The sequence below is a fragment of the Ursus americanus genome, chromosome 31 (genome assembly GCF_024610735.1).
Source record: "Ursus americanus isolate L20-20 chromosome 31, mUrsAme1.1.p, whole genome shotgun sequence".
NCBI classification, from domain to species: domain Eukaryota; kingdom Metazoa; phylum Chordata; class Mammalia; order Carnivora; family Ursidae; genus Ursus; species Ursus americanus.
In genome coordinates, this window is record NC_142157.1 from 25,018,397 (window position 1) to 25,042,463 (window position 24,067).

Sequence of the window (24,067 nt, forward strand, 5' to 3'; positions counted from 1 at the left end):
GTCCATTCTTGTTTCTACATTTAAAACTCCTTTCTCCGACAATAAGAAACCTAGCTCCCAAAATCATTAATATACATTAATAATACATTCAATTTGTTTTCTGTTTGTCCACTTCATTCTTTTTTCCTCTCTTCCTTCCTTCTTTTGGGTTATTTGAATACTTTATAGTATCCCATTTTGATTTCTCTGTTGGCTTTTTAGACATATCTTGCATTACTTTTAGTAGTTACTCCAAGGATTTCAATATACATCTTTAAATTACCACAATCTACTTAGAATTTATATTGTACTACTTCACATAAAATATAACAACCTTCTAATATCATTGTTTTATTTACCACTCTCCCAAACTTCATAAGATTTTTGTCATATCTATTGTATCTACTTATGTTATAAACCCCACAATACTGTGTTATAAGCTGCATTATGCAATCACGTGCTTTTTCAAGATATTAAGAAAATGTGTACATGGGGTGCCTGATTGGCTTAGTTGGTGGAGCATGCAATTCTTGATCTAGGGGTTATGAGTTCAAGCCCCACTTTGGGTATAGAAATTACTTAAAAATAAAATCTTAAAAAAAAAAAGAAAATGTGTACATTCTCTCATGTTTACTCAAATATTTACCATTTCCTGTACTCTTTATTCCTTCCATTGACTCCAAGTTATCACCTGGTTCATTCTTCTTCCACTTGAAGAATTCCCTTAAGTATTTCTCATAGCACAACACACAAATTCTTAGCTTTTGTCCATCTGAAAACATCTTTATTTTTCTTCACTTTTGAAAGATAATTTTGTAGCATATAGAAGCTGGGTTGACAGCTTTACTTATTTCAGTACTTGAAGGTGCTACTCAGTCATCGTCATCGGTTGGGTTTCCTAGGAGGTAGACTCTGAGGTGGAATTTAGCCAGCAGAATGTTTACTAAGGAATCTCCTTGGCATCAAAACCTGTGGAAAGGAGAAGGAAGCAAGAGTAGTCAGAAGGAAAAACTGAGCTCTGATGCATGTCCTACAGCAGCCATAGCCAACTCCTGGGGGAGATCTGGAGCAAGAGTGGCCCTTCAGATTTGTCTTGCATTGGGCCAAGATGGTCAGGTCCTGCACTGATCAACCGCTGGCTGTAGGTATCCCAGGAAGAGGCTTGATCTTAAGCGAGTCAGTGCTCTACAGCCGAGGCAATCCCCCCGAAAAGGGCTGAAAACAGAAGGCTGTCTGCTGACAGCTCTCCTCCCAGCTGGGGCAACGGGTTTTTCCACTGATGTGATCTGGGTGTGTATGACAGACTTCTGGTCTCCCCTGTTTCTCCTGAGAAGTCTGCCTTATTTGTATTATTGTTTCTAAGTAACATATAGGCTTTATTTTTCTGCTGCTTCCTTTTTCTTTATCTTTAGATTACAACAGTCTGTCACGTGCCTAGTGTTGTTTTCTTTGTGTTTATTCTACTTGTGCTTCACTGACCTTGGATCCATTAGTGTTTTTACCAAATTGCTAAGTTTTCAGCCATTATTTCTTCAAATATTTTTTCTTCCCTATTCTCTCGGCTCTTTCTAGTATTCCAATCACATGTATTAGACTCCTTGTATTTCAGAAACCACAGCTCTCTGAAAATCTATTCATATCTCTTCTATCTTTTCTACGTTTTCTTGAATTTGAACAATTTCCATTTATCTGCTTTCAAATTCACTGATTCTTATGCATTCTCCAATCTGTCGAATGTCTTCAATAGTTGGTTTCTAATGTTTCCATCCAGGCTCTATCATTGTTGTCTGTGGGAAGATTAGCCTCACTGAGCTACACTACCATTACTTGAAGTCCAATTTCCCCATATTACTGTTGTGCTCCATACTGGAATCATACCTAAACCCTGATTTGTCTACGTCAGTGTTGTAATTCATCTCCCTTGCATCGGTGCTATGTTTAGGAAGGTTCATCCATCAGTCTGGAAACCAAAAGCTACTCTTTGCAGTCTAGCTATAAAGGTCTTTAATTGGTGGCTTTTCCCCCAAAAAAGCCTTAAGGGAGCAATGGTTAGAGAAACCACTACTGACCATCTCAACTTGAAGTGCTCAAGCAGGTGGTTTTCAAAACTCACCTTGAAGTTTCCACAATTCTGGCTGCAACTGACTGGAGAATAATGAACTCTCCATTACTTTGGCTCAAGGATGCCTATCATCAATACGCCCTAGCCTGGGACCATACAACAAAGGGGAATCTAGCAAATGTAGCTCCTGGCTTCTCTTCAAAGCAAAGGAGACTTTAGAAGGGCTGGTGGTGATGCCAAGTTGACCACAGATAATTCGAACAGGGCATGTGACCGAAATTAGCCAAAGGCACAAGAGGGAAAGAGAGCTGCAGAGCTTCTGGAAAAAAAATATTTGCAGATAAACTAAAAAAACAAAAAACCAAAACCCAAAGACGCACAAGAAGAATGGTCCCTCTTCTTACATTGGATTTTTTTCATGGGATTCTGGGAACAGAAGCACTGATCTCATGATCATGATGAGGAGCCAGCTGAGATGCAAGCAAACATGGAGTCTGAAGCCTGTCCAGTCTGGACTTCCTGTTGTGAGAATAAGTGTTATTATTTAAGATATTTTCAATTGGTTTATTTTGTTACTTGAAGAAGCTGTGGCACCTTATTTAGGTCATAGAGGTAATTCCCAGAAGAAACCATTTAAAGGGGTGAAAGTGGTAGCCTTTAAGGAGTAAGACTGGGGCTAATGGGATGTGGTACGGTGCACATTGGCTTTTATTCTATGTCTTGTGCTATTTAACACTGTAAAGAAGATATATGCACTACTTGGATAAAAGACATTAATTAGAAAAGAGACAATCTGACAACTCCTCTCCATCTCCACATCACAGTTTTCATGTTTAACTCTGATCTTGGCAGCTAAATGCAACAGTTCTTCCCTGCTTTTACTGCAGGTGATCATCAGTTCTAGTTGCCTATTGAAGAGCTTCCTGAGTGAACCCCATCCTCATCCCCCTCAATCTACTGTCTGTCACCAAAATTACCATTCCAAAGGGCAAATATGATCATATCTCTCTCCCGCTTAAAATCCCTAATTGGCTTCATATTGTCTCTATAGGATAAAATGCAAATTCCCTAATATGGCATCCAAGACTCTTCATGATCTGACCCTTAATACTCTCTAATGTATATATTCTAGCTATTTTGAAAATCTTGCTTTTTCCACACTCAGACATCCATTCTTTTGGAGTTTCTTTGGTTCGGAACATCCTTCCTAAATAATCCACTTTTAGGTACTGACTATGAAGATTTCTTACTCCTCCAGTTCTCCTATAGTCTCTCTTCCAGATGTGCTGTGGATACCTATAGCCGCCATCAGCACAAATTATACTATAGCTCAAAAACCACTTACTAGAAATTCTGAAATTGAGAAAATCTCTTAAACTGAAATTTTTTTGGTAACTCATTTGGTGACAAAACCTGAATCGAACTACTTATATTTATAATCTCAATTTATTCCACTTTGTATTAACAGTCATCATTTTTGCTGCAGAAATATTAATGGGCTTCATTTCAGAGTGAAGCCTCAGACCCCACTGCCGATGGTACGTAACACATAGAATGTGCACCTCCAGTACGGCACCATTCTGAAAATGGCTACTGCAGCGTGTCTCATCCCACAAGTTCTTGCAGAACTTTTACCACTTATCAAGGGGGGAGGTCTATTCCCTCACCCCCCATAAAAATGGGAGTGATTTTATGAATAAAAGTAGTGGAAGTGGCATTGCTTGACTTCCAAGGCTAGGTAGTAAAAGGTGATATGGCTTCTGCCTGTTTTCCTTTCCTCTCTCAAAATGCTTGTCCTTGGAACTCAGCCACCATGTTGTGAGAAAGCTCAGCCACATAGTGAGGCCACCTGTAGCTGTTCTAGCCCACAACCCCAGCCAAGGTCTCAATCACCAGTCATCATCAACAACCAACCAGCAGCAACTACCAGACATGAGAATGAGTACCTTCAGATGATGCTTGTCCTAGGTACTCAAGTGCCCCCACCTGTTGGCTGAGTGGAGCAAAGACAAGCTGATGACGCCAAGCCTTGCCCCGAACACAGATTCATGAGAAAGACAAATGTTTTTAAGGCACAAAATTTTAGCTAATATTCTGCAGCCACAGTGATTGGAATCTCCTACTACTACCTCGTAAAAATGTGAAATATTCTGAATTCTTTTTTTTTAAAGATTTTATTTATTTATTTATTTATTTATTTATTTATTTATTTATTTATTTATTTGACAGAGAGAGACAGAGAGAGGGAACACAGGCAGGGGGAGTGCAAGAGGAAGAAGCAGGTTCCTAGCAGAGCAGGGAGCCCGATGTGGGGCTGGATCCCAGGACCCGGGGATCACGCTCTGAGCCGAAGCCAGACGCTTAACGACTGAGCCAACCAGGCGCCCCAAATATTCTGAGTTCTAAAACCCATCGAAGGTTTCAGATAAGATCTGCATACTAAAATCATGTTTGTATAAATATTTTTCTGTAGAATTAGAAGTTCTTTGAGGACAAGAACTAAGTTTTCCTTTTTTTTTTATCTTGGTATTCTCAGAGCTACCATTTAAGATTGGGCAGGTCCTCAAGGCATGTCTTTGGAATTAATGTTGAATGTATAGATGAATGAACAAATACATAAACACAGTTCCAAACAAATGGTTATTTTGAAATAATTTTTCAGTAGACTATCCTTTTATTCAACTTAAGCCATTGCTCAAAAATAACTTAGATACCTTATTTTTATAATTATTTTCAGTTTATGAACTATACAAAAAGTTTCATCAATTTTCCTATGTTGTTTTTATCCAGAAGTGTTATCTTTTTAAAAATTTTTTTTAAGATTTATTTATTTTAGAGAGAGAGAGTACATGCAAGCAGTGCCGGGGGGGGAGAGGGAGAGAGAACTCAAGCAGAGTGCAGAGCCCAACACAGGGCTCCATCCATGACCCTGAGATCATGACCTGAGCCAAAACCAAGAGTCAGATGCTTAACCCACTGAGCTGCTCAGGTGCCCCTAGAAGTGTTATCTATTATGATTATGTACTTCATCCATTAAAGCATGTTCCAAATTAGCCTTGGCTCCTTCCAAAAGTCAAATGCATCCTTAAGGATGAAGGTTTTCCATTACTGAAGATAAGCAAAGTAATTTGACATAGACTCTGAAGGTTACGCCAAAACAGGAGATCCCAGTGTTTTTGAACAATGCAGAGTTCAAACGCAATGCAATGTGTGGAAATGACGCACAGATGCAAGGACTACAGCATCCATGTTGACAGCTACGGAAGAAAAATACATTAATTTGGAGTGTAAGTTCTACCTTGCGTGACCAAAACATAAGTTTATTTCTCTCATGATCATACGTCACACATACGTCATGTCACACATGTACTTAACTACATGAGGAAAGGGGACAAAGGTAGAGAGAAAATCCATCATGTCATAAAGACACGAGTAGATACTGTTGATTTATTTTTTAATGTTCCTGTTGGGAATGACGGTTTTAGCCCCTCCCATTGAATGTTATAATAAGGATGAAATCATGAGGTACGAGTTTTACGGTTTTGCCGCCCAGCAACTGTCCGATAAGAAGTTAATGGATCCTTACTGCCCTGCTTTATCCTCCCTCCCCATGTTGTGTAAATGGCAGAAGCTGGATTATATGTAGGTGTATTTCAAGACCATTCACATTCAGAGGAAATCTCTGTGAAAGCGAGAGCCATTAGATACAAATAATATTAACCATGGTCTCTCAAAAAATGCCAAGAGGGGGACGAATCTTACTAACCCACAGCACAACCTCCAATCTTTTCTTTCTCCTCTCTGGTGTTTCATGGAATCTGGCAGGAACACTGCCTCCAGACCTCCTCCTTTCCCGTCACATTCCTCTAAAATCCATCTTTCTCGCTCTCTCCCATGCCCCCTTCCACACACAGAGCACCCTGTTCTTTTTCTGCCTACCCCTCTCATCTTCTCAATCTGTTATTTTCTCATTGTGCTGCTTCCTGAGATCAATCGAACTGGCCTTGGCTGTATTAATGCCCTTCCTCATGCATTAACTTGGTCCCGTGCAATCCTGGGACCAGGGACATAGCACAGATGAAAAGAAACTCTCTTTTTCAAGGTGAGGAGGGGGAGAGGCTGTGAATCCTGAAATATGAATCTTTTTTCTTGTCATCCCAACATCTTACAAGCAGAATTCCATTTCACTAAACAGCAATAGTATGATGAGCGACCTGGACCAGATATAGAGCATAAAGTACAACGTGACCTGCCTATAGACTCTAGACGGACAGTTCAAGGACCACGTGCTCACTGGTATATATTGCTGCAGGCCTGCCTGGGTCTGGATAAATCGATATTGATTTAAATGGACGCGTAAACAGTGTCATGAGGAGCTATCTCATCCCTGGGGCTACCTTGTTTCTGGGGTCCCTCTCCTTTTACCAGGTACCTCAGGTACCACTTTTCTAGGCTTACAAGGGAGTTTAAAGCCCCAGAAATTACCAAAGACCTGATAATTAAAGCTAAGTATCCACTCCTATATCCCTCCCCCCTCTTTGGACTCTGAACCCCAGAAGTTCTGGGGATTGAAGAATGGAGAAGCAGCAAAGCAGAAATTCCCATTTATGATAAAGTTGTGAAATAAAATACAGTACACTGAATTAAGTCTGAATTTCACATAAATAACGAGTAATTTCTTAGTGTGAGTTGGTCCCAAATATTGCATTGGGTATACTGACACTTTTAAAAAAAAGCATTCGTTCTTTATGTGAAGTTCAAATTTAATTGGGCGCTCCTGTTTGAATTTTCCCCAGAGATCTGATAACCCTAATTTAGGACAGTCAATGAGAAGAATATCAACCAGGAATGAATATGTTAGGCTTAAAAATGGGAATTCTTAGGTAGATACTGTCTCTTAAGTTGCCCATTAAAAATGTACCTACAGGGGCACCTGGGTGGCTCAGTCGGTTAAGCATCTGTCTTCGACTCAGGTCATGATCCCAGGTCATGATCCCAGGGTCCTTGGATCGAGCCCCGTGTCGGGCTCTGTGCTCTGCAGGGGGCATGCTTCTCCCTTTACCTGCTGCTCTCCCTACTTGTGCTCGCTCTCTCTCTGTCAAGTGAATAAAATATTTTTTTTTAAAAATGTACCTAGAGGTGCCTAGGTGGCTCAGTCGGTTAAGAGTCTGCCTTCAGCTAGGGTCGTGATCCCAAGGTCTTGGGATGGAGCCCCATGTCAGGCTCCCTGCTCAGCGGGGAGTCTGCTTCTCCCCCTGCTCCTACCCCCGCTTGCGTGCGCCCTCTCTCTCTACCCCCCCCACAAAAATAAATGAATAAATAATCTTTTTTAAGAAGTACCTAAAACATCAGAATATTAAAAAAAAACAGCCTCTGAAAACAGCAGGATCAGACATAGTCTGGAGTAGTAAGATGTTTAAGTAGCTGGGAATGTTTTATTGGTGTACTAGAGATAGAGACTAAGTCAGTTTGTCCTTAAAGCATACATGATACCAGAGCCATGTGATAATTTACTTGTCAGCACAACTTGTATAGCTGAGCTCAAAGTCTCTTCTCAGTTTCTGGAAAGGGGAGATGGGAATTACAAAGCAAACTGCTTATAGGAACACATAAAACTCTGTAGGAAATCTGCATCGCCCAACTGAGAAGACAAATAGATCAGAGACACCAGTAAAGTGTAACCATGCTGACCTGGAAAACTTAGGGGTGAAGGGTAGGCATCGGCCAAAGTGCTCAAAAGCTCATAATGTTTTTGTCTTAAAAAACGCCAGTACAGACTGAGTCGAAAAGTGAAGACTTTCAGAGATAAACACGGTCTAATCTGGTTTATTCTCACTTGCTTACCTTCAATGCTGCTCATCCTCATAAGAAAAGGGAAAGCAGTCTCAGCCTAATTCTTTGGAGATTGAAACTAGTGCCTCATGGCTTCACCAGGCTTGATCATTACTTTCAAAGCAAATACGGAATATTTTTACGTTATTTAAAACGCAATTATAACTACTTCAATGAAATTAACAAAATTTACTAGAATTGTATAACATATTTACATGGATTATCGATTAGTGTTAATCGAGTTATGAAATCAGAGGATGTACCAGATCACCGAAGTTTAATAGCAGACATCCAGTTTACTTGTTTTGCTTTGCTTTAACAACTACACGTCCCGGCAAAGACATAGAGCTCATTCAAGCATTCTTTAGCAAAGATTCAACTACCCAGGATGCTGCAGACGCAATGAGAGGCCCTTGGTTGGCTCCCATCGTAGGAGTGGACTGGGGCTGTGCGAGTTCTGGGGGCAGCAGTGGCCAGGGGGGTGGTGAGTGCAGAACCACTTCCCATGCCTGCAACTTGTCCCTGTGGCCTGGGCAGCAGGGGGCTCATAGGGGGTAGGGCTCAATGAGGAGATTCAACCCACGTGAAAGCAGAGCACACCCCACCCCCAAGAACACAGCAGGGGATCAAGAAGGGCGCTCAGGGTGTGAGTGAAACAGGATGAGGTTTAAGTGAAGGCACAGACAACAACAGGTAAGAGACTGTCCTGTGATGTCTTCTCTAACGAAGTCCAAAACTTAAGCTATTTTGCTGGAATAGGACTTAAGAGTTGTGATGGTTAATTTCATGCGTCAACCTGACTGGGACATGAGTGCTCAAACTAAATGTTATTTCTGGGTGTGCATGTGAAGGTGTTTCCAAATGAGATTACCACTTGACTAGGTGGCCCTGGTAAAGGAGATCATCCTCCCGAAGGGGGTGGGCATTATCTAAACCAATGAGGGGCTGAAGAAAACAAAAAGGCAGAAGAAGGAGGAATTCACCCCTTTGGCTTCCTCCCTGCCCGCTTGAGCTGGGACATCAGTCCTCTCCTGCCCTTGGACTGAGAGTCACAGCCTCCGCTCCTCTGGTTCTTTGGCCTTCAGACTCAGACTGAACTACACCATTGTCCTTCCTGGGTCTCCAGCTTCCAGAATCAGACTGTGGGACTGACTCCTTAGCCACTGAGCCAATTCCTCAAAGGAATCTCTACATCTGTGTCTATATCTATATCCCCTGTTGATTCTCTTTCTCTGGAGAGCGCTGATTAATATAAGAGTAAAAACAAAAAACATCACGGAGGGAAATAAACTTAGACCCACCCAACCTAGCGACCTCTTCCTACACATCCCCTCTCCCCAGCCCCTCATCACTCACCTATCTGAATTCCATTTCCCATTGTGCCTTCAGTGTTTGAGAAGTGATGGCCCATGTAAAGACAGCAGCTCTTTCTCATTTTAGCAGCTTACCAAACTGACACTCACTGAAGGCAGGAGCAGTCTCCAGAGACCTGTATTTCCTACATGGCCTAAAACCTAGAAGCAAGTGCATTGCACATAAGTAGGAGTTTCAGTGAATTAATGAATGCAATCTCCAAATTCCTAACATTTAAAAACACTAGTATTGTATTAATTTCAAAAACAAAACCAAATCAGATCACCCGGAGAGCATCCTGCCTTTACGGTTCTCCCCCAGATGCCCTGAGACTGAGACTGAGCACGAGGAGGGGAGTGAAAGACAGACTGCATTCTCCCTAGCTATGGGTTTGGCACCCTTTACCAGCATTAAATTAGCCATAAGAAAAATGAATGACAGTCCTGTCAGCATGCTATACACTTTGGGAAAAGAACAAATGAAATCATATTGACAAAATACGTCTCCTTTTTCTCTAGAATTGTTCATTTGATCTTTATCCCAAAGCTTCTTTGACATGATTAACCAAAGACTGAAAACTGAAGATATGAGACACACAAAAGCCTATTAGATTATCTAGTCCATTTTTTAGGCCACATGTACAATTACGTGTTCCCTACAGAAATATTTTCTAGTGCTTTGTCTGCCCCTTTCCCAGTAGACTTCTCTGAATGTCTGAAAGTCTTTTCTGGGGAGTGCGTTCCAGTGAGGCTCAGCTTAGACACCTGACAGTTTTTCTGAAGCTTCTATTTCAATTTGTCTTATTTAAATTTTGCCCCATTACTCCTACTTAGACCCTTTTCCTGTTACCATATTGTAGATAGTTTCCATATTCCTTTTTAGGCATAATTTAACCATGCTTCACACATTAACTTGAGTAGACAGTATATGGTATAAATTACACAAAACAGCGATGTGTGAAGACATTCTGTGGTGAATAAATTAAAGCATTAATTTCAGACATATCAAACTAACACTTTTTAAATTTGTGGTTCCTATAATTTTCAGACCTGTTTCTAAAGTCTCTGCAGTGGGGGAATTAAATGGAAGAGATTAGTCTAAAACTTCTCCTTTCATTTCATAGGTTGGAGATCAGCCATTCCCATGAATATTTAAAAGAGAAAGAATTTTTTTTTTTTAAAGAATTTAACACAAAGGTCCTAGTCAGATTTAAGGAGATGTTGCCGTTCAGACATATAGGTGAAAAAGATTAGGTTTAGGAACTCACCAGACATCGTCACCAGCAATCTGGCAGTTAAAGAGAATTAAGGAAGAGGAATTTATTGCTCACGGAGTAGATGTGAAACTGGGTACAACCAATCTGAACTGATTGAAGAAGTACACGTGTTTATAGTATGAAGAGAAGATTTAAAAAACAGAGAAACTGACTCCAATGTAACCAAAATTCCTCTGTGTGAAAGGGAAAACTTTCCCAGCACAGGCTCTCCTGGGATCCGGGGGTTTCTGGGTTCCACAACTGATACAGAATCGCTGAATGGACAAGGATCTGGCACCAAAACACATACGCACAAGTCCTTGTGAAGTAGTGAGACTTGAGAAGAATCAAGTTTATCCTCGTTCCCAGTTTTCATTTTCACCATAGTATTTACCACATGGATGTTATTTTTTAGTTTGTTTATTGTCTGTCTCCTCTGGCCCTTACCTAGAATCTAAGCTCCATGAGGACAGAAATTTTTTGCTTTCGTCTTGTTCACTTCTGTATCCCTGGTGCCTAGAACACTGCCTGACCCACAGCAGGCAGTTAAGGATTGGTTAAAGGAACTCACTTATTTGGCACTGATTTCTCCATTTACAGAGTCAGACAGAAAAAGAGCATGCATATGTCTCTCCTAAAAAGAACCAGATCTAAAAAAAAAAATTGTTCTCCCATGGGAGGGAGTTTTTCAAGTTCTTGAAGGTAGGTTTTGAGATGGTATTATTCCTTAAAATAAAAACTAGAAAGTATCACAAATCTGACCATGTAATTAAAGGTACTAAAGATGAGGCTCCATGAGGACAGAGGCAGTATCACGTTTTTCTCTCCGTAGCAGCTCATGACACAGTCCTGGCCTGAGGAGTAAATAAGATCCAGTTGGAATAGTGACCTAGACTGTGCTAGCCACTGGTCTAAGCACTTACGTGCACTCATTCATTTACTTTTTACAATAGGTCTACCTGGGAGCACAATTATTATCCCCAGTCCCCAGATGAAGAGCATAAAGCGTAAGAGAATAAGGAGCTGCCGGTTATCAATGTGTTGTTTCTCAGCTCCAAACCCACCCTCCTTTGCCCGGTTTTGTGAGCTGGGACTGGCCAAATATCATGTCAACAGAGGGCACCAGAGGGACACTGCAAGCTGCAGCCCCCAGGAAGACCCTTCTCTACAGGCCCTGGCCCTCCATGTTTGTTCTTCGGCAGGAGAAAGCAGAAGGCAGCTTGGAAGGGTCCCAGCTGTACCTTGGGCCACACTGTCCTCCCTGAGTGCTGCTTCTGCAGCACAGCTCTGGCCCTACCTTCTGGAAAGTCTTTTCCCACCAGCAGGCTTCATGTTCCCGAGGTACCCACAGCTTCTCTGAAGAAGACTGACTCCCAGCCTGGCCCTTAGTTCCTTTGGTGTACCCTCTCCTCAGCCAAGAGGTAATGGCTGGCACACACCTTTTACTCTGGTAAGTAGCTAGCCCCCTTCTGGTAGTTAACAATTCTTTATATTAAATTATCCCTGGATAGAGTGTTGGAAGGGTACTGTATTATTTCAGACCCCAAATAGTCCAAGACTGTACCACTGGGAAGCAATCAAGCTGGGCTTCAAACCCAAAAAGTCTGATACCAGAGGGACACACCAAACTACGATGCTCCACTGTCTCCAGTGTTTGGGATAGATGACAGGTTAATTCCCCCCCACAGCCTGGAACCTCTGAGGCTGCAAAAATGGGAATTGCAATACACGAGTAAAGTCCTGAATTACATCTCCTCAAGTGCAACATGGATTAATACTACACGACCCTAAATCTTAATATTTCAAATCCCCCCCTTTTTTAAAGATTTTATTTATTTATTTGCCAGAGAGAGAGAGAGAGAAAGCACAAGCAAGGGGAGCGGCAGGCAGAGGGAGAAGCAGGCTCCTTGCTGAGCAAGGAACCTGATGCGGGACTTGATCCCAGGGTCCTGAGATCGTGCTCATGAGCCAAAGGCAGACACTTAACTGAGTGAGCCACCCAGGGCTCCCTCGAATCCCTTTCATATGCAGAATTTCACCACCAAACAACTCTGTAGAGTTGATAAGGCATATGTTATTATTCTATATGTCATAGATAAAGAAACTGAGGCCCACAGATACTAAAATTTTGCACAAGTAGTTACACTCAAGTCTTCCAACTCCCAGCCAGAACTCTGTCTATAATATCACTATCTTGCCTTGAGGTTTAGTTACTCTAGAGTCAATTGGGCTGTGAGACTGAGTAATGGATCTCCAAGAGATCCATGTTCTAATCCTTGAAGCCTGTGCACATAACCTTATATGGAAAAGGGAACTTTGCAGATGTGATTAAATTAAGAAGAGAGAGGGCGTGATCCCAGATAATCACGGTTGCCCCTAAGTGCTATCATAAGAGTCCTCATAAGAGAGAGGCAGAGAGAGACTTCACACAGAGGAAAAGATGTGAAGACAGAGGCAAAGATGGGAATGACGTGGCCACAGGCCAAGGAATGCAAGTAGCCTCCAGAAGCTGGAAGAGAAAAGGCACAGAAAGAGATAAGGAAGAGATTCTCCTCTAGAGCCTCTGTAGGGAACACAGCCCTGCTGACACGCTGACAATAGCCCAGCATTCCTGGTTTCCAACTTCTAGCCTCCAGAACTGTGAGAGATCAAATTTCTATCATTTTAAATCACCAAGTTTGCGGCAATGTCTTACAACAGCCTCAGGAAACTAATATACTGACAAATTCAAATTTAAGAGAAAAGTTTATACAGACAGAAAATAATTTCTAAACACGACATAAATAGTTTTATAAAATTAGCTTCATTAAAATGAAGGAGGCTGGGCACCTGGGTGGCTCAGTCGGTTAAGTGTGCGATTCTTGATTTTGCCTCAGGTCAGGATCTCAGGGTTGTGAGATCAAGCCCTGCTCCAGGCTTGCACTGAGCATGGAGGCTGCTTGAGATTGTCTCTTCCTTCCCCTTTGCCCCCCCCAACAATGTGTATGCTCACACTCACTCTCAATCTCTCTCTCTCTCTCACAAAAAAATAAATAAAATGAATGATGTTAAGAACATGCAGAATGGGGGCGCCTGGGTGGCTCAGCTGGTTAAGCATCTGCCTTCGGCTTAGGTCATAATCCCAGGGTCCTGGGATCAAGCCCTGCATCAGGCTCCCTGCTCAGTGCACAGTCTGCTTCTCCCTCTCCCTCCGCCTCTCCCCCCCCCCCCCGCTGGTGCTCCCTCTTGCTCCCTCTCTCTCTCTCTCAAATAAATAAATAAAAATCTTAAAAAAAAACTGAGAATGAAAACTCAAGCTACATAGAAAATAAAATCTTCCAAAGTTGAAATAGGGAGAAATAGAAAATCTGAATAGCCCATTTACTAGTAACAAAATTGAATTCGTAATCAAAAAACTCCCAACAAACAAAAGTCCAGGACGAGATGTTTTCACAGGTAAATTCAACCAAACATTTAAAGAAGAGTTAATATCTATTCTCTTCAAACTATTCCAAAAAATGGAGAGGAAGGAAAGCTTCCAAATATTTTACAAGGTCAGCATTACCCTGATACCAAAACCCAGACAAAGACACTACAAAAAAAGAAAAAGAAAGAAAACTATAGGGGCGCCTGGGTGGCTCAGTCGTTAAGCGTCTGTCTTTGGCTCAGGGCATGATCCCAGCTTTCTGGGATCGAGCCCCGCAACAGGCTCCTCCACTGGGAGCCTGCTGCTTCCTCTCCCATTCCCCATGCTTGTGTTCCCTCTCTCACTGGCTGTCTCTCTCTTTGTCAAACAAATAAAAATAAAATCTTGAAAGAAAGAAGAAAGAAAGAAAGAAAGAAAGAAAGAAAGAAAGAAAGAAAGAAAGAAAGAAAACTATAGGCCAATATCCCAGATGAACATAGATGCAAAAATCCTCAACAAAATATTAGCAAACCACATTCAACAATACAATAAAAGTATAATTCACCATGTTCAAGTGGCATTTATTCTGGGGATGCAAGGATGGTTCAATATCTGCAAGTCAATCGACATGACATACCACATTAAGAAAATGAAGGATAAAAGTCATATGATCATCATAATAGATGTGGAAAAATCACTTGACAAAATTCGACATCCACTTGTGATGAATCTCAGAAAAGTGGGTTTCAAGGGAACACCTCAATATAATGAAGGCCATATGTGAAAAACCCACAGCTAACATCATACTCAACATTAAAAGCTGAAAGCTTTTCATTTAAGACAAGAATGTCCACTCCTTCACTTTTATTCAACACAGTACAGAAGTCCTAACCAGAGCAATCAGGGAAAAGAAAGAAAAAGGCATCTGAACTGGTAAGGAAGAAGTTAAACTGTCACTATTTGCAGATGACATGACACTGTACATATAAAACCCTGAAGACTCCACCAGAAAACTATCAGAAATAGTTACAGAACTTACAGAATTCATTAAGAATTCCATAAAGTTGCAGGATACCAAACCAATACACAAAAATATGTTGTGTTTCTATACTAATAATAAAATAGCAGAAAAAGAAATTAAGAAAATAATTCCATTTACAATTACATCAAAAAGAATAAAATACCTAGGAATAAACTTAACCAAGGAGGGAAAGACCTGCACTCTGATAACTTTAATAAAACACTGATGAAAGAAACTAAAGATGACACAAATAAATGGAAAGATATTCCATGTTCATGGATTGAAAGAATTAATATTGTTAAAATGTCCATATTACCCAAAGCAATCTACAGATTCAGTGCAATCCCTATCAAAATACCAGTAGCATTTTTCACAGAACTAGAACAGATAATACTAAAATTTGTATGGAACCACAAAAGATTCCAAATAGCCAAAGCAATCTTAAGAAGGACAAAGTTGGAGGTATCACAATCCTAGACTTCAATATATACTACAAAACTATAGTAATCAAAACAGTATGGTACTGGCCTAAAAATAGACACATAGATCAATAGAACAGAACAGAAAGCTCAGAAATAAACCCACACTTAATTGGTCAATTACTCTATGACAAAGGAGGCAAGAATATACAATAAGGAAAAGACAGTCTCTTCAACAAATGGTGTTGGGAAAATTGGACAGCTACATACAAAATAATGAAACTGGACCACTTTCACACACCATCCACAACATAAACTCAAAATGGATTAAAGACCTAAACGTGAGACCTGAGACTATGCACTCCTATAAGAAAACATAAGCCAGTAATCTTTCTGCCATTGGCCTTAGCAACCTTTTCCTAGATATAGCTCTTCAGGCAAGGAAAACAAAAGCAAAATTAAACTATTGGTACTATACCAAAATAAAATTTGCACAGGAAAGGAAACCAACTACAAAATGAAAAGGCAACCTACTGAACAGGAGAAAATATTTGCAAATGATACATCCAATAAGGGATTAATATCCAGAATACATAAAGTACACAACTCAACACAAAAAAACCCAAATAATCCAATTTAAAAATCAGCAGAGGAACTGAACAGACATTTTTGCAAAGAAGACATCCAGCTGGCCAACAGACACATGAAAAGATGCTCAACATCACTCATCATCAGGGAAATGCAAATCAGAACCACAATGAAATATCACCTCCCAGCTGTCAGAATGGCTGAAATAAAAAAACACGAGAAACAAGTGTTGGTGAGGTTGTGGGGAAAAAGGAACACTTGTGAACTGTTGGTGAAAATGCAAATTGGTGCGGTATAGAGAACAGTACAGAGGTGCCTCAAAAAATTGAAAATAGAATTACAACATGAGGCAGTAATTCCACTACGGTATTCATCCAAAGAAAATGAAAATATAACTTGAAAAGACATATGCACTCCAATGTTTATTGCAGCATTACTTACAATAGCCGAGATATGGAAGCAACCCAAGTGTCCATCCATAGATGAAAGGATAAAGGAGATGTGGTACAGATATACCATGAAATATTACTCAGCCATAAAAAGACATATCTTGCCATGTACAACAACACGCACGGACCTAGAGGGTATAATGCTACATGAAATAAGTCAGAGAAAGACAAATAACATCCGATTTTACTCATGTGGAATTTAAAAAACAAACCAAACAAACAGAAAAAAAAGAGACAAATAAAACAACAGACGCTTAAAAATAGAAAAGAAACTGGTGGTTGCCAGAGGAGAGGAGGGGGTGGGGAATGGGTGAAACATATAAAAGGGATAAGAGCACACTTATCTTGATGAGCACTGAGTAATGTACAGAATTGTTAAATCATTATACTGCACATCTGAAATGAATGTAACACGGTATGTTAATATACTTCAATTAAAATAGAAAAGAGCAAATGTACAAGAATATCCATCAACAATAGAATGGATAAAAAACTGTGGTAGATTTAGATGATGAAATAACACAGGGCAATGGAAAAGAGTGAACTGCCCCTACACCCAACAGGAACGAATCTGGCACCTAGAACGCTGACCAAAAGAAGCCTGACACAAAACAGCATATGCTATGATTCCATTCATATGAAGTTCAAGAACAGGCACATATTGAGGTATGGTGACGAAAGTTAGAACTGTGGTTTCCCTGGGGGATTATCTGGGAGGGAGGAGGGAACCACCAGGGAGCCTGCTGGTAGGCTGGAAATGTTCTAAATCTTCATCTGGGGGGAGGGGGTTTACATGGGTGTATACCTAAGTAAATGCACTGACGTGTACACTTCCGATTTATATTCTTTACCATGTATAAGTTAGATCTTAATAAAAAAGAACATTAAATATTTATTTTAAAGAGATGACAGAAATGTAGCAAGGTTAATGCATCACGTTTAAGATAATCAGAAAACCAGTATACCATTCCCAAGTTTCACTAAAAAAAGAGTTTTAGGATTTTCCTCATTTGCAAAATTGGAATAGTAATATCTACCAACATCATATAGCAACTAAGAGAATTAGGTAATGTATAAATATCTTTGCACTCCTATAAGAGAAGACCTATGTCAATATAAGGTAATATTTGTGGAGCATTCCAAGATGTCATTTTCACTTAATCTCTTAGAAATGCTACTTCCATTCTTTGAAAATACGATAAATAAAACCCATAAAGTAAATGAAAGAGGAACCTCGAGTTAGGCCAGCAACAAACTGATAAATTGATAATTGGTACTGAAGTAGAGCTGCCCATTCTTTCAACGACCCTTCTGATGGGCAATTATCATTCAGCTGAAAAGTTAACGTTTATCCTAATGTTAAATCTTACTGAAGGATTCCAGAATCTACCTAGGACAGGATTCTCAATTCCAGAGACTCCAATCAAAGATTTATAATGCTTCAAGCCCAATAATACCATCCTGCTTATCTCCTTTTTGAGAGTTATTGATAAAACAGACAAGGTTGCAATCATCTCTATGTATATAAATAGAAATGGTTCAAATCATAGCTGTCCAGTGTGGTAGCCAGTAGCCATGTGTGGCTATTGAGCACTTGAAATTTGGCTAATCTGAATTGATCTGCCTTCTAAGTATAAATTACACACCATTTTCAAAATTTTGTACAAAAAGAATGTAAAATATTAATATTTTTATATTGATTATATGTCAAAATGATAAGATTTTTAATACACTGGGTTAAATAAGGTATATTATGATGAGTTTAGCCAGTTTATTTTTAGTTTTTTTAATGTGGCTAATCGAAAACTTTAAATTCTATATATGGTTTGCATTATATTTCTATTGGACAGCAGAGATCTAAGTAAAGATGGAAATTTTCATAATGCTATTTCTCTCAAGACAGAGTTTTCATAAGAGTTTTAAGAATTAGGGTGAAGTTTACTTAAATGTTTTCTGGCCAAATTACCTGTCTTTGTCAACAATTAAAATCTATGTTGAATCGTTACAATCAACTGAGTTTTAGAATGGTCATACGATGTTTGGCCCCCATGAAGTCAGAATATTTAACCAGTTTTCCCTGAGCTTTAATACTATGTAAACCTGTAGTTCTAAAACTTTTCAGGGCTTTGTGCTGTTGAGGCAGAGAAACGACCTTAACAGATCTCTAACACGACTTTCCAGGATACCCCAACACAAAAGCTATATTCAATTCACCAAAAACGATACTGCTATGAACTGAATTCTGCTCCTTCAATTCATATGTCAAAGCCCTAACCCCCAATATGATGGTATTTAGAGGTGGGGAGCTTTGGGACCTAATTAGGTTTAGATGAGGTCATGAGGATGGGGTGCTGATGATGGGATTAGTGTCCTTATAAGGAGAGGAAAAGATTAGAACTCTCTTTCTCTCTGAGATGTGAGGAGAGCCGCCTACAAGCCAGCCATCTACAAGCCAGCCGTCTACAAGCCAGCCGTCTACAAGCCAAAAAGAGAGCTCTCACCAGGAACTGAGCCTGCCAGACCTTCATCTGGGACTTCTAGTCTTCAGAACTGGGAGAAAATAAATTTCAATTGTTTAAACCACCCAGTCTACTCTATTTTGTTATGGCAGCTCAAGCAACAAACACAGACACCCACTGCTTAAAGCAATCTCTTTTTTTTATTAAATATCATAATTAATCTTTACCTAAGGCTATTTATGAATACATACTTTTTGTTATATAAAGACAGTGATTTGTGCAATGGGAAGAATAAAAGATAAATATTTGTTGATTTTCTCTATGTGTTAATAGGACAGGTCTGACCTATGGTCTCTGTAGACCAACTCGATCATAGACCATCTTTGTTGAGCTGGGAAAAATGGTTAAGGAAAATTATTATTATCTAAAAACGTCGTTACTTCAAAATATTTCATTCTTAATTATAAAAAATATTTTCTTCAGTACATGGAACTCATATTTCTATTCTAACTGAAAAAGCAAAGTTGTTCATCTCTCCCCTAGGGATTTGCTTCTTGGTGTGACACTTTCAATGATTTCACCAGAGTTTAAGCATAATAAAATCTCATTTTATGCTCCAAGGCAGGAACGATCCTAAATGTTCCACAACCAGTATAGTACACAACCTCGTGGCTTTTGGAATAACATTTAAACATCACGAAAAAGAAAGAAAGGGTCCCAGCCTAGGGAACAAAATCTTATGTCTGTTTCTTTAGAAACATTCAAAACATCATCAGGTGTTTACTGCCTGGTTTTAAAGAAAGAAGGGGGGGCGGTGGGAGAGAATCAAATAACACAGTGGATTTAATCCCTTTTTATCACTTTAATGTCTTTTGCCAACTTTAGAGCTCCAAGGGGTCTAAGCGACTCCAAGAAAACTATACAAAATTTTGTGTGTCCTACACATATTTTCCTGGGAAAAGGACCCTGAGCTTTGAATGTAATCTCCAAGGAAACAGTGATCGAAAAAAAGTCGAGAACGTTTAAGGGTTTGCTTGAGGGAAGTGAATGGCCATTTCTCCTCACTCGTTGCATACCACCTAAGACCTCAGAGTGTATACCAGGCCCTGCTTCCACTACTTGACTACCTTGTTCCTTGGTTTTGTTTCCTGGGATGTGTATGCTAGCTGCCTCCAACTTCCCCTTTCCTCAAAGTTGTCCTCTTCGGTGTATCCCAGTTAGAGTGGCTGTCTCCCCCTCTGAGTGCGACCCATGGTGAAAAGTATCACATTTATCAACATACCCTTTTCCCTTGTTCCTCACTACTTTTTGGGGCCACCTGAGTTTGCCACCATGCTGGATGCTTTGTCCATGTCTTTCCTCTCTTTGTGTTTAGGTCTAGGAACGATCGGTTTGGTGAGGTACTTTTAAGCATGTCAGATTACAGTCCTGTACTGCCATTCCCAGGTGATATAAAATTCTCTTCCATTCCCATCCTAAAGAGGTTGTGAGGAGGAAATGGCGTGCTCCTAGCTCCCCAGAGAAAAATGTTATATAAAAGTAATAAAAGCATTCTGTTGCTGTCAATTATTTGGCACTATTACACCAAGTGGCAGTCCTTGCACCTGCCTTGGCCACTTCTTCCCTAAGAGTCAGCTGAGCCATCAAGCACCCACTGACGTTGCACCCCTCACTCCTTCCACCCTCTCCAAGCCCCACATTCCAAGTTGTCTCCTTGAATGTAACTCAGGATCTTTCTACAACCCTCTTTGTATTGAGGTAAAGAAGAATCGAAGCTTTTTTCTATACTCTTCTCACCAGTAAATTCTCAAATCTCCGTTTCCTTGCAGAGCGCAGAAGGGTAAGTTGTGTATGTGTGTGTTTCCTAAAACTTGCATAAAGCCCGTGAGTGGGGCCCTCCGACATCCTGGATCTCAAGGCAAGGAGTGGGCTGGCCGGAGAGTCCCCGACACCCAGCACTACGTAAAACAAGCTCGGCCCCGGGGAGCGGCGGCGAGAAGCAGGCGAGCTCGGGGCCGAGAGCCGGGCCCCGGGCGGCAGCGCCCCGACCCCCCGACCCCCGCGCCCGGCCGGGCCCGCCGTCCCCGCGGGAAGGCAGGCCGACCCGGCCGAGGGCGCCGCGCCGCGGCCTCCGGCTCCTCCTCAGGGCGCCGCGCGTCCAGGCCGGTGGGTGGCGGCGGCCCGGGCCCCCGGGGATGGCGGCGGCCGCGCTCCGCCAGCAGGTGGCCCCGGGGTCCCGGCGGCGCCGCCTCCTCCCTGGCGCCCCTCCTCCCGCGGGGGCGGTCAGCGCCCCGACCCGGCTCGCACCCCGCCGCCGCCGCCGCCGCCCTCGGCCCGCCCGCCGCGTCCCCGGGGCCGCGCTCGCCGCCGCCGCCGCCGCCGCGTCCGGAGCAGCGCCCAGGCCGGCCCGCGGCCAGCGCGCAGGGCGCCGGCAGCACCCGGCCCGCCGCGCCGCGCCCTCCCCGCCCCCAACTCGCTCCCCAACGGAAAGTTCGGCTCCGGCTGCGTGTGGCACAGAGACCGGGAATGAGAAGGGGTCGGGGGGCGTGCTGAGGGGACCGGGCGGCGGCGGCGAGGCGGGGGCAACTTCTCCCGGGAAAGCGCCTCCTGCCGACCCCGAGAGCCGCAGCCCCCGAGTGGGCTCGAGGTGGTTTTTCCCTTGCCTTTGCCTCCCCCTGCGGATTCAAGACACGGACCTTGGTCCTGGCGCTCCGGCTGCCGGGTGACAAGAGCCAGCGCCGCCACCGCCGCCTCGGCCGCTGCTCCCTCCGCCCGCCGGCCGCCCCCCGGCCGCAGCCCCTGCCTCCTGCCTCCTGCCAGCACCATGGAGTTCTCCGAGAGGAAAAGGAGCAGGAAATCCCAGAGCTTCAAACTGGTGAGCCGAGGTAAGCGGCGGGCCGCGCCGGGCCGGGCGGGGGGCGTCCGGGCGGCGGAGGGAGGACTTGGCGCCGCGTAAACATCCCCGCGCCCGGCCCGCCGCCCCTCGCCCCGCGCCGCGGCCGCGCGTCCCACGCCGGGGGTCCGGGCTTCCGGGACCCCCGAATCTCCTCCCGCGGGGGCCGCGGCCGCACACGCCGCGCGGCGGGGAAAGTTGTGCGGGGGGAGGCAGGATGTTATTCAGCGTAAACAAGTCGGAGGGCACATCAGGAAATTAGCAAACAATGACACTTGGGGAGCCGAGAGCCTTCTTTGGTATTCCACTCCTGTGGCTAGGTTGGGGGGTGGGGGAGAACTGCCTCTCCGTCAGGCCGTGCACACACGGATCCCGACCAATGGTTGTGGGTTTGCTTTTTTCCCCCAAACAGAAGCAAAAAAAGGTGGTGGTTCTTTTAAGAACCAGAAAGAAGCTTATGAGGTGTACGAGCCCAAATGAGAATTGTTGACCTCCGGCATCTTTTCTAGAGACGTTATTTGGGTTGGAAAGCTGTTTTGGAATAGATCACTTATCGGTCAGAAAAGTATCCTTATTTAAAAAAAAAAAAAAATTCCAGTCGGTTCCTGACGATTTAACAGGTGTACACCGCGGTCTTGGGGCTTGGGTCTATTTTATCAGGGGAGGGGAAAGTTGAATTGCCTTCTCTGCGTTCAGTTACTTGTCAGAGTCTTTATTTTCCTGACTGGACTTTGTCAGAGACGACGAGAACTTAAGATAAGAGCAGACACAAAAATATGTCTATTAAAATGCATTGTGTCACCTTAAATGAGAGGCAGGTGACTTTTTTCGTCCTCATGTCGGAAGTCCTGATATTGAGTTTAGAATCACCTTGTTTAAATATCTTCTTTGAATCAACTTGAGGTCAAAACCAAACCACAGAACCTGTCCCCTTTTCCTCTGTTGTTTTATCTAGCACTGGCATCAGAGTAGAGAGCAAGGCGATTGTTTCACTAACCTGGGGAAGTCACATGGGAGCTGATGAAAATTAGAGGGTGATTCCAAGTAATAGAGCTTTTCAAGCTAAGCTGAGCTAACTATGATGTAGATTCAATAAAGCCTGCTTTCAGCTAGCCTGAAAATGGTTTGATTATAGACATTTTGAAGATCTGCTCATATCTGTTTCCCCTGATTTAGTTTGGATACTGTTTAATGAAAGAGGCCTGAAATAGTTTTACGTATTCAAAATATTTGGCTCTTCCCCTTTCTGTGTGTGGATTACTCAGTCATTTGTACTTTAAAAATCTCTCCATACGTGACTGGCCTGCTGGTCTATTGATTCATTCAGGAATGTAGGCTGGTTTCTTATTTATGACCTCAGGGAACTTACTACTTCATCTGAAAAGTGAGAGTAGTTTTGTAGACCTTGTCCTGTCAGGTCTCAAGCCACAAAAAAGGGAATGGCTGTTAGTTAAGAAGGAACCTCTGTTTTCTTACCTAGGCGATCCTACTTTTTATAAATAGACCATTGGCAAGCCCAGGAGCCTCCGTAGAGAAGAAGGAAGCTCGTAAAGTACTGTGTTTTAAAGTTTGACTGACATAGCAAGTTTTTCTTTTTCCTTTTTTTTTTTTCCTTTTAAATTATGGGTCTGATTCTTCTCTCTGCTCTGCAGGTGCATTTTTAGCAAATACACTATTGCATATTAAAGTGCAGTAGCTGAATGCAAAAGATTGTGTGAAAGACGAGGATCTTGCTTTCTTATCTAGACTGTACTATATTTGAAATAACAAATCAGTATTTTTCGTGTGTGCTTTCCGGTAAGCTGCTTAAAGGCTGGGATTTTGCTGGGTAAACTGAGAAAACTGAGTGTCGGGTTACCCTAAAGCACGCTATTGATATACTGTACTCGTGGAAATGGGTTGTGGAGATAATTTTGGAGTCACACCCTGGCCTATGATGGGGCAAGGTTTTTCTTTCCCTTAAAACATACTTGTCATCTGAAAGCAAAGAGGCCTAGTAATTGGCATCTCTGGGCCAAATTTACTGTGAAAACCATGTGATCAGCAAAGCTGTTTTCTAAAGTCAAAGTAATATTTCAAGTTTGTGTACTTCTTCAGAGTAAGCGAAGTTTTAGGGATTATTAGGGACTACAAAGTCGGTGATTAATCAAGTTCTTGGAAATTATATTTATACTTTAAAGTATAGATTCTACATCTTATATATAATGAGAGACTAGTTTTTATTGTTTATTCATAACTTGCGGGTCATTAGAATTTTAATTTTTGGCTGTTTTCTCATCCCAGATTATCACCATGAGGTGTATAAGATCTCAGAATTCAGCAACGATGTTAATGGGGAGGCCAAAGAGACACAACCCATTTATTTAGGTAGG

General features: G+C 42.1%; 2 protein-coding genes across 15 annotated transcripts in view; one reads left to right on the forward strand and one right to left on the reverse strand.

Annotated features, from left to right (window-relative positions):
• The window catches only part of PRPF18 (pre-mRNA processing factor 18), a 119,868-nt gene extending 98,230 nt beyond the window's left edge, over nt 1–21,638 (reverse strand). The window contains exons 1-3 of the transcript XR_015722446.1: nt 21,499–21,638; nt 2,446–2,560; nt 626–948 (exon numbers count right to left, since the gene is read on the reverse strand). The gene's annotated coding sequence lies outside the window, so the exon portion shown is untranslated. The remainder of the gene's footprint in view (nt 1–625; nt 949–2,445; nt 2,561–21,498) is intronic.
• BEND7 (BEN domain containing 7) overlaps nt 21,548–24,067 on the forward strand; it is a 78,062-nt gene continuing 75,542 nt past the window's right edge. For 10 of the 14 annotated variants that reach the window (XM_087857689.1, XM_045788316.2, XM_045788296.2 and 7 more), the window contains exons 1-2: nt 21,560–21,687; nt 23,979–24,062. In XM_087857689.1, the coding sequence (XP_087713815.1) occupies nt 21,627–21,687; nt 23,979–24,062 (145 nt within the window). In that variant the 5' untranslated portion in view covers nt 21,560–21,626. Of the gene's footprint in view, nt 21,688–21,905; nt 23,248–23,978; nt 24,063–24,067 lie in introns of those variants that run through there. The other 4 variants (XM_045788364.2, XM_045788344.2, XM_045788355.2 and 1 more) reach the window with 4 other exon arrangements.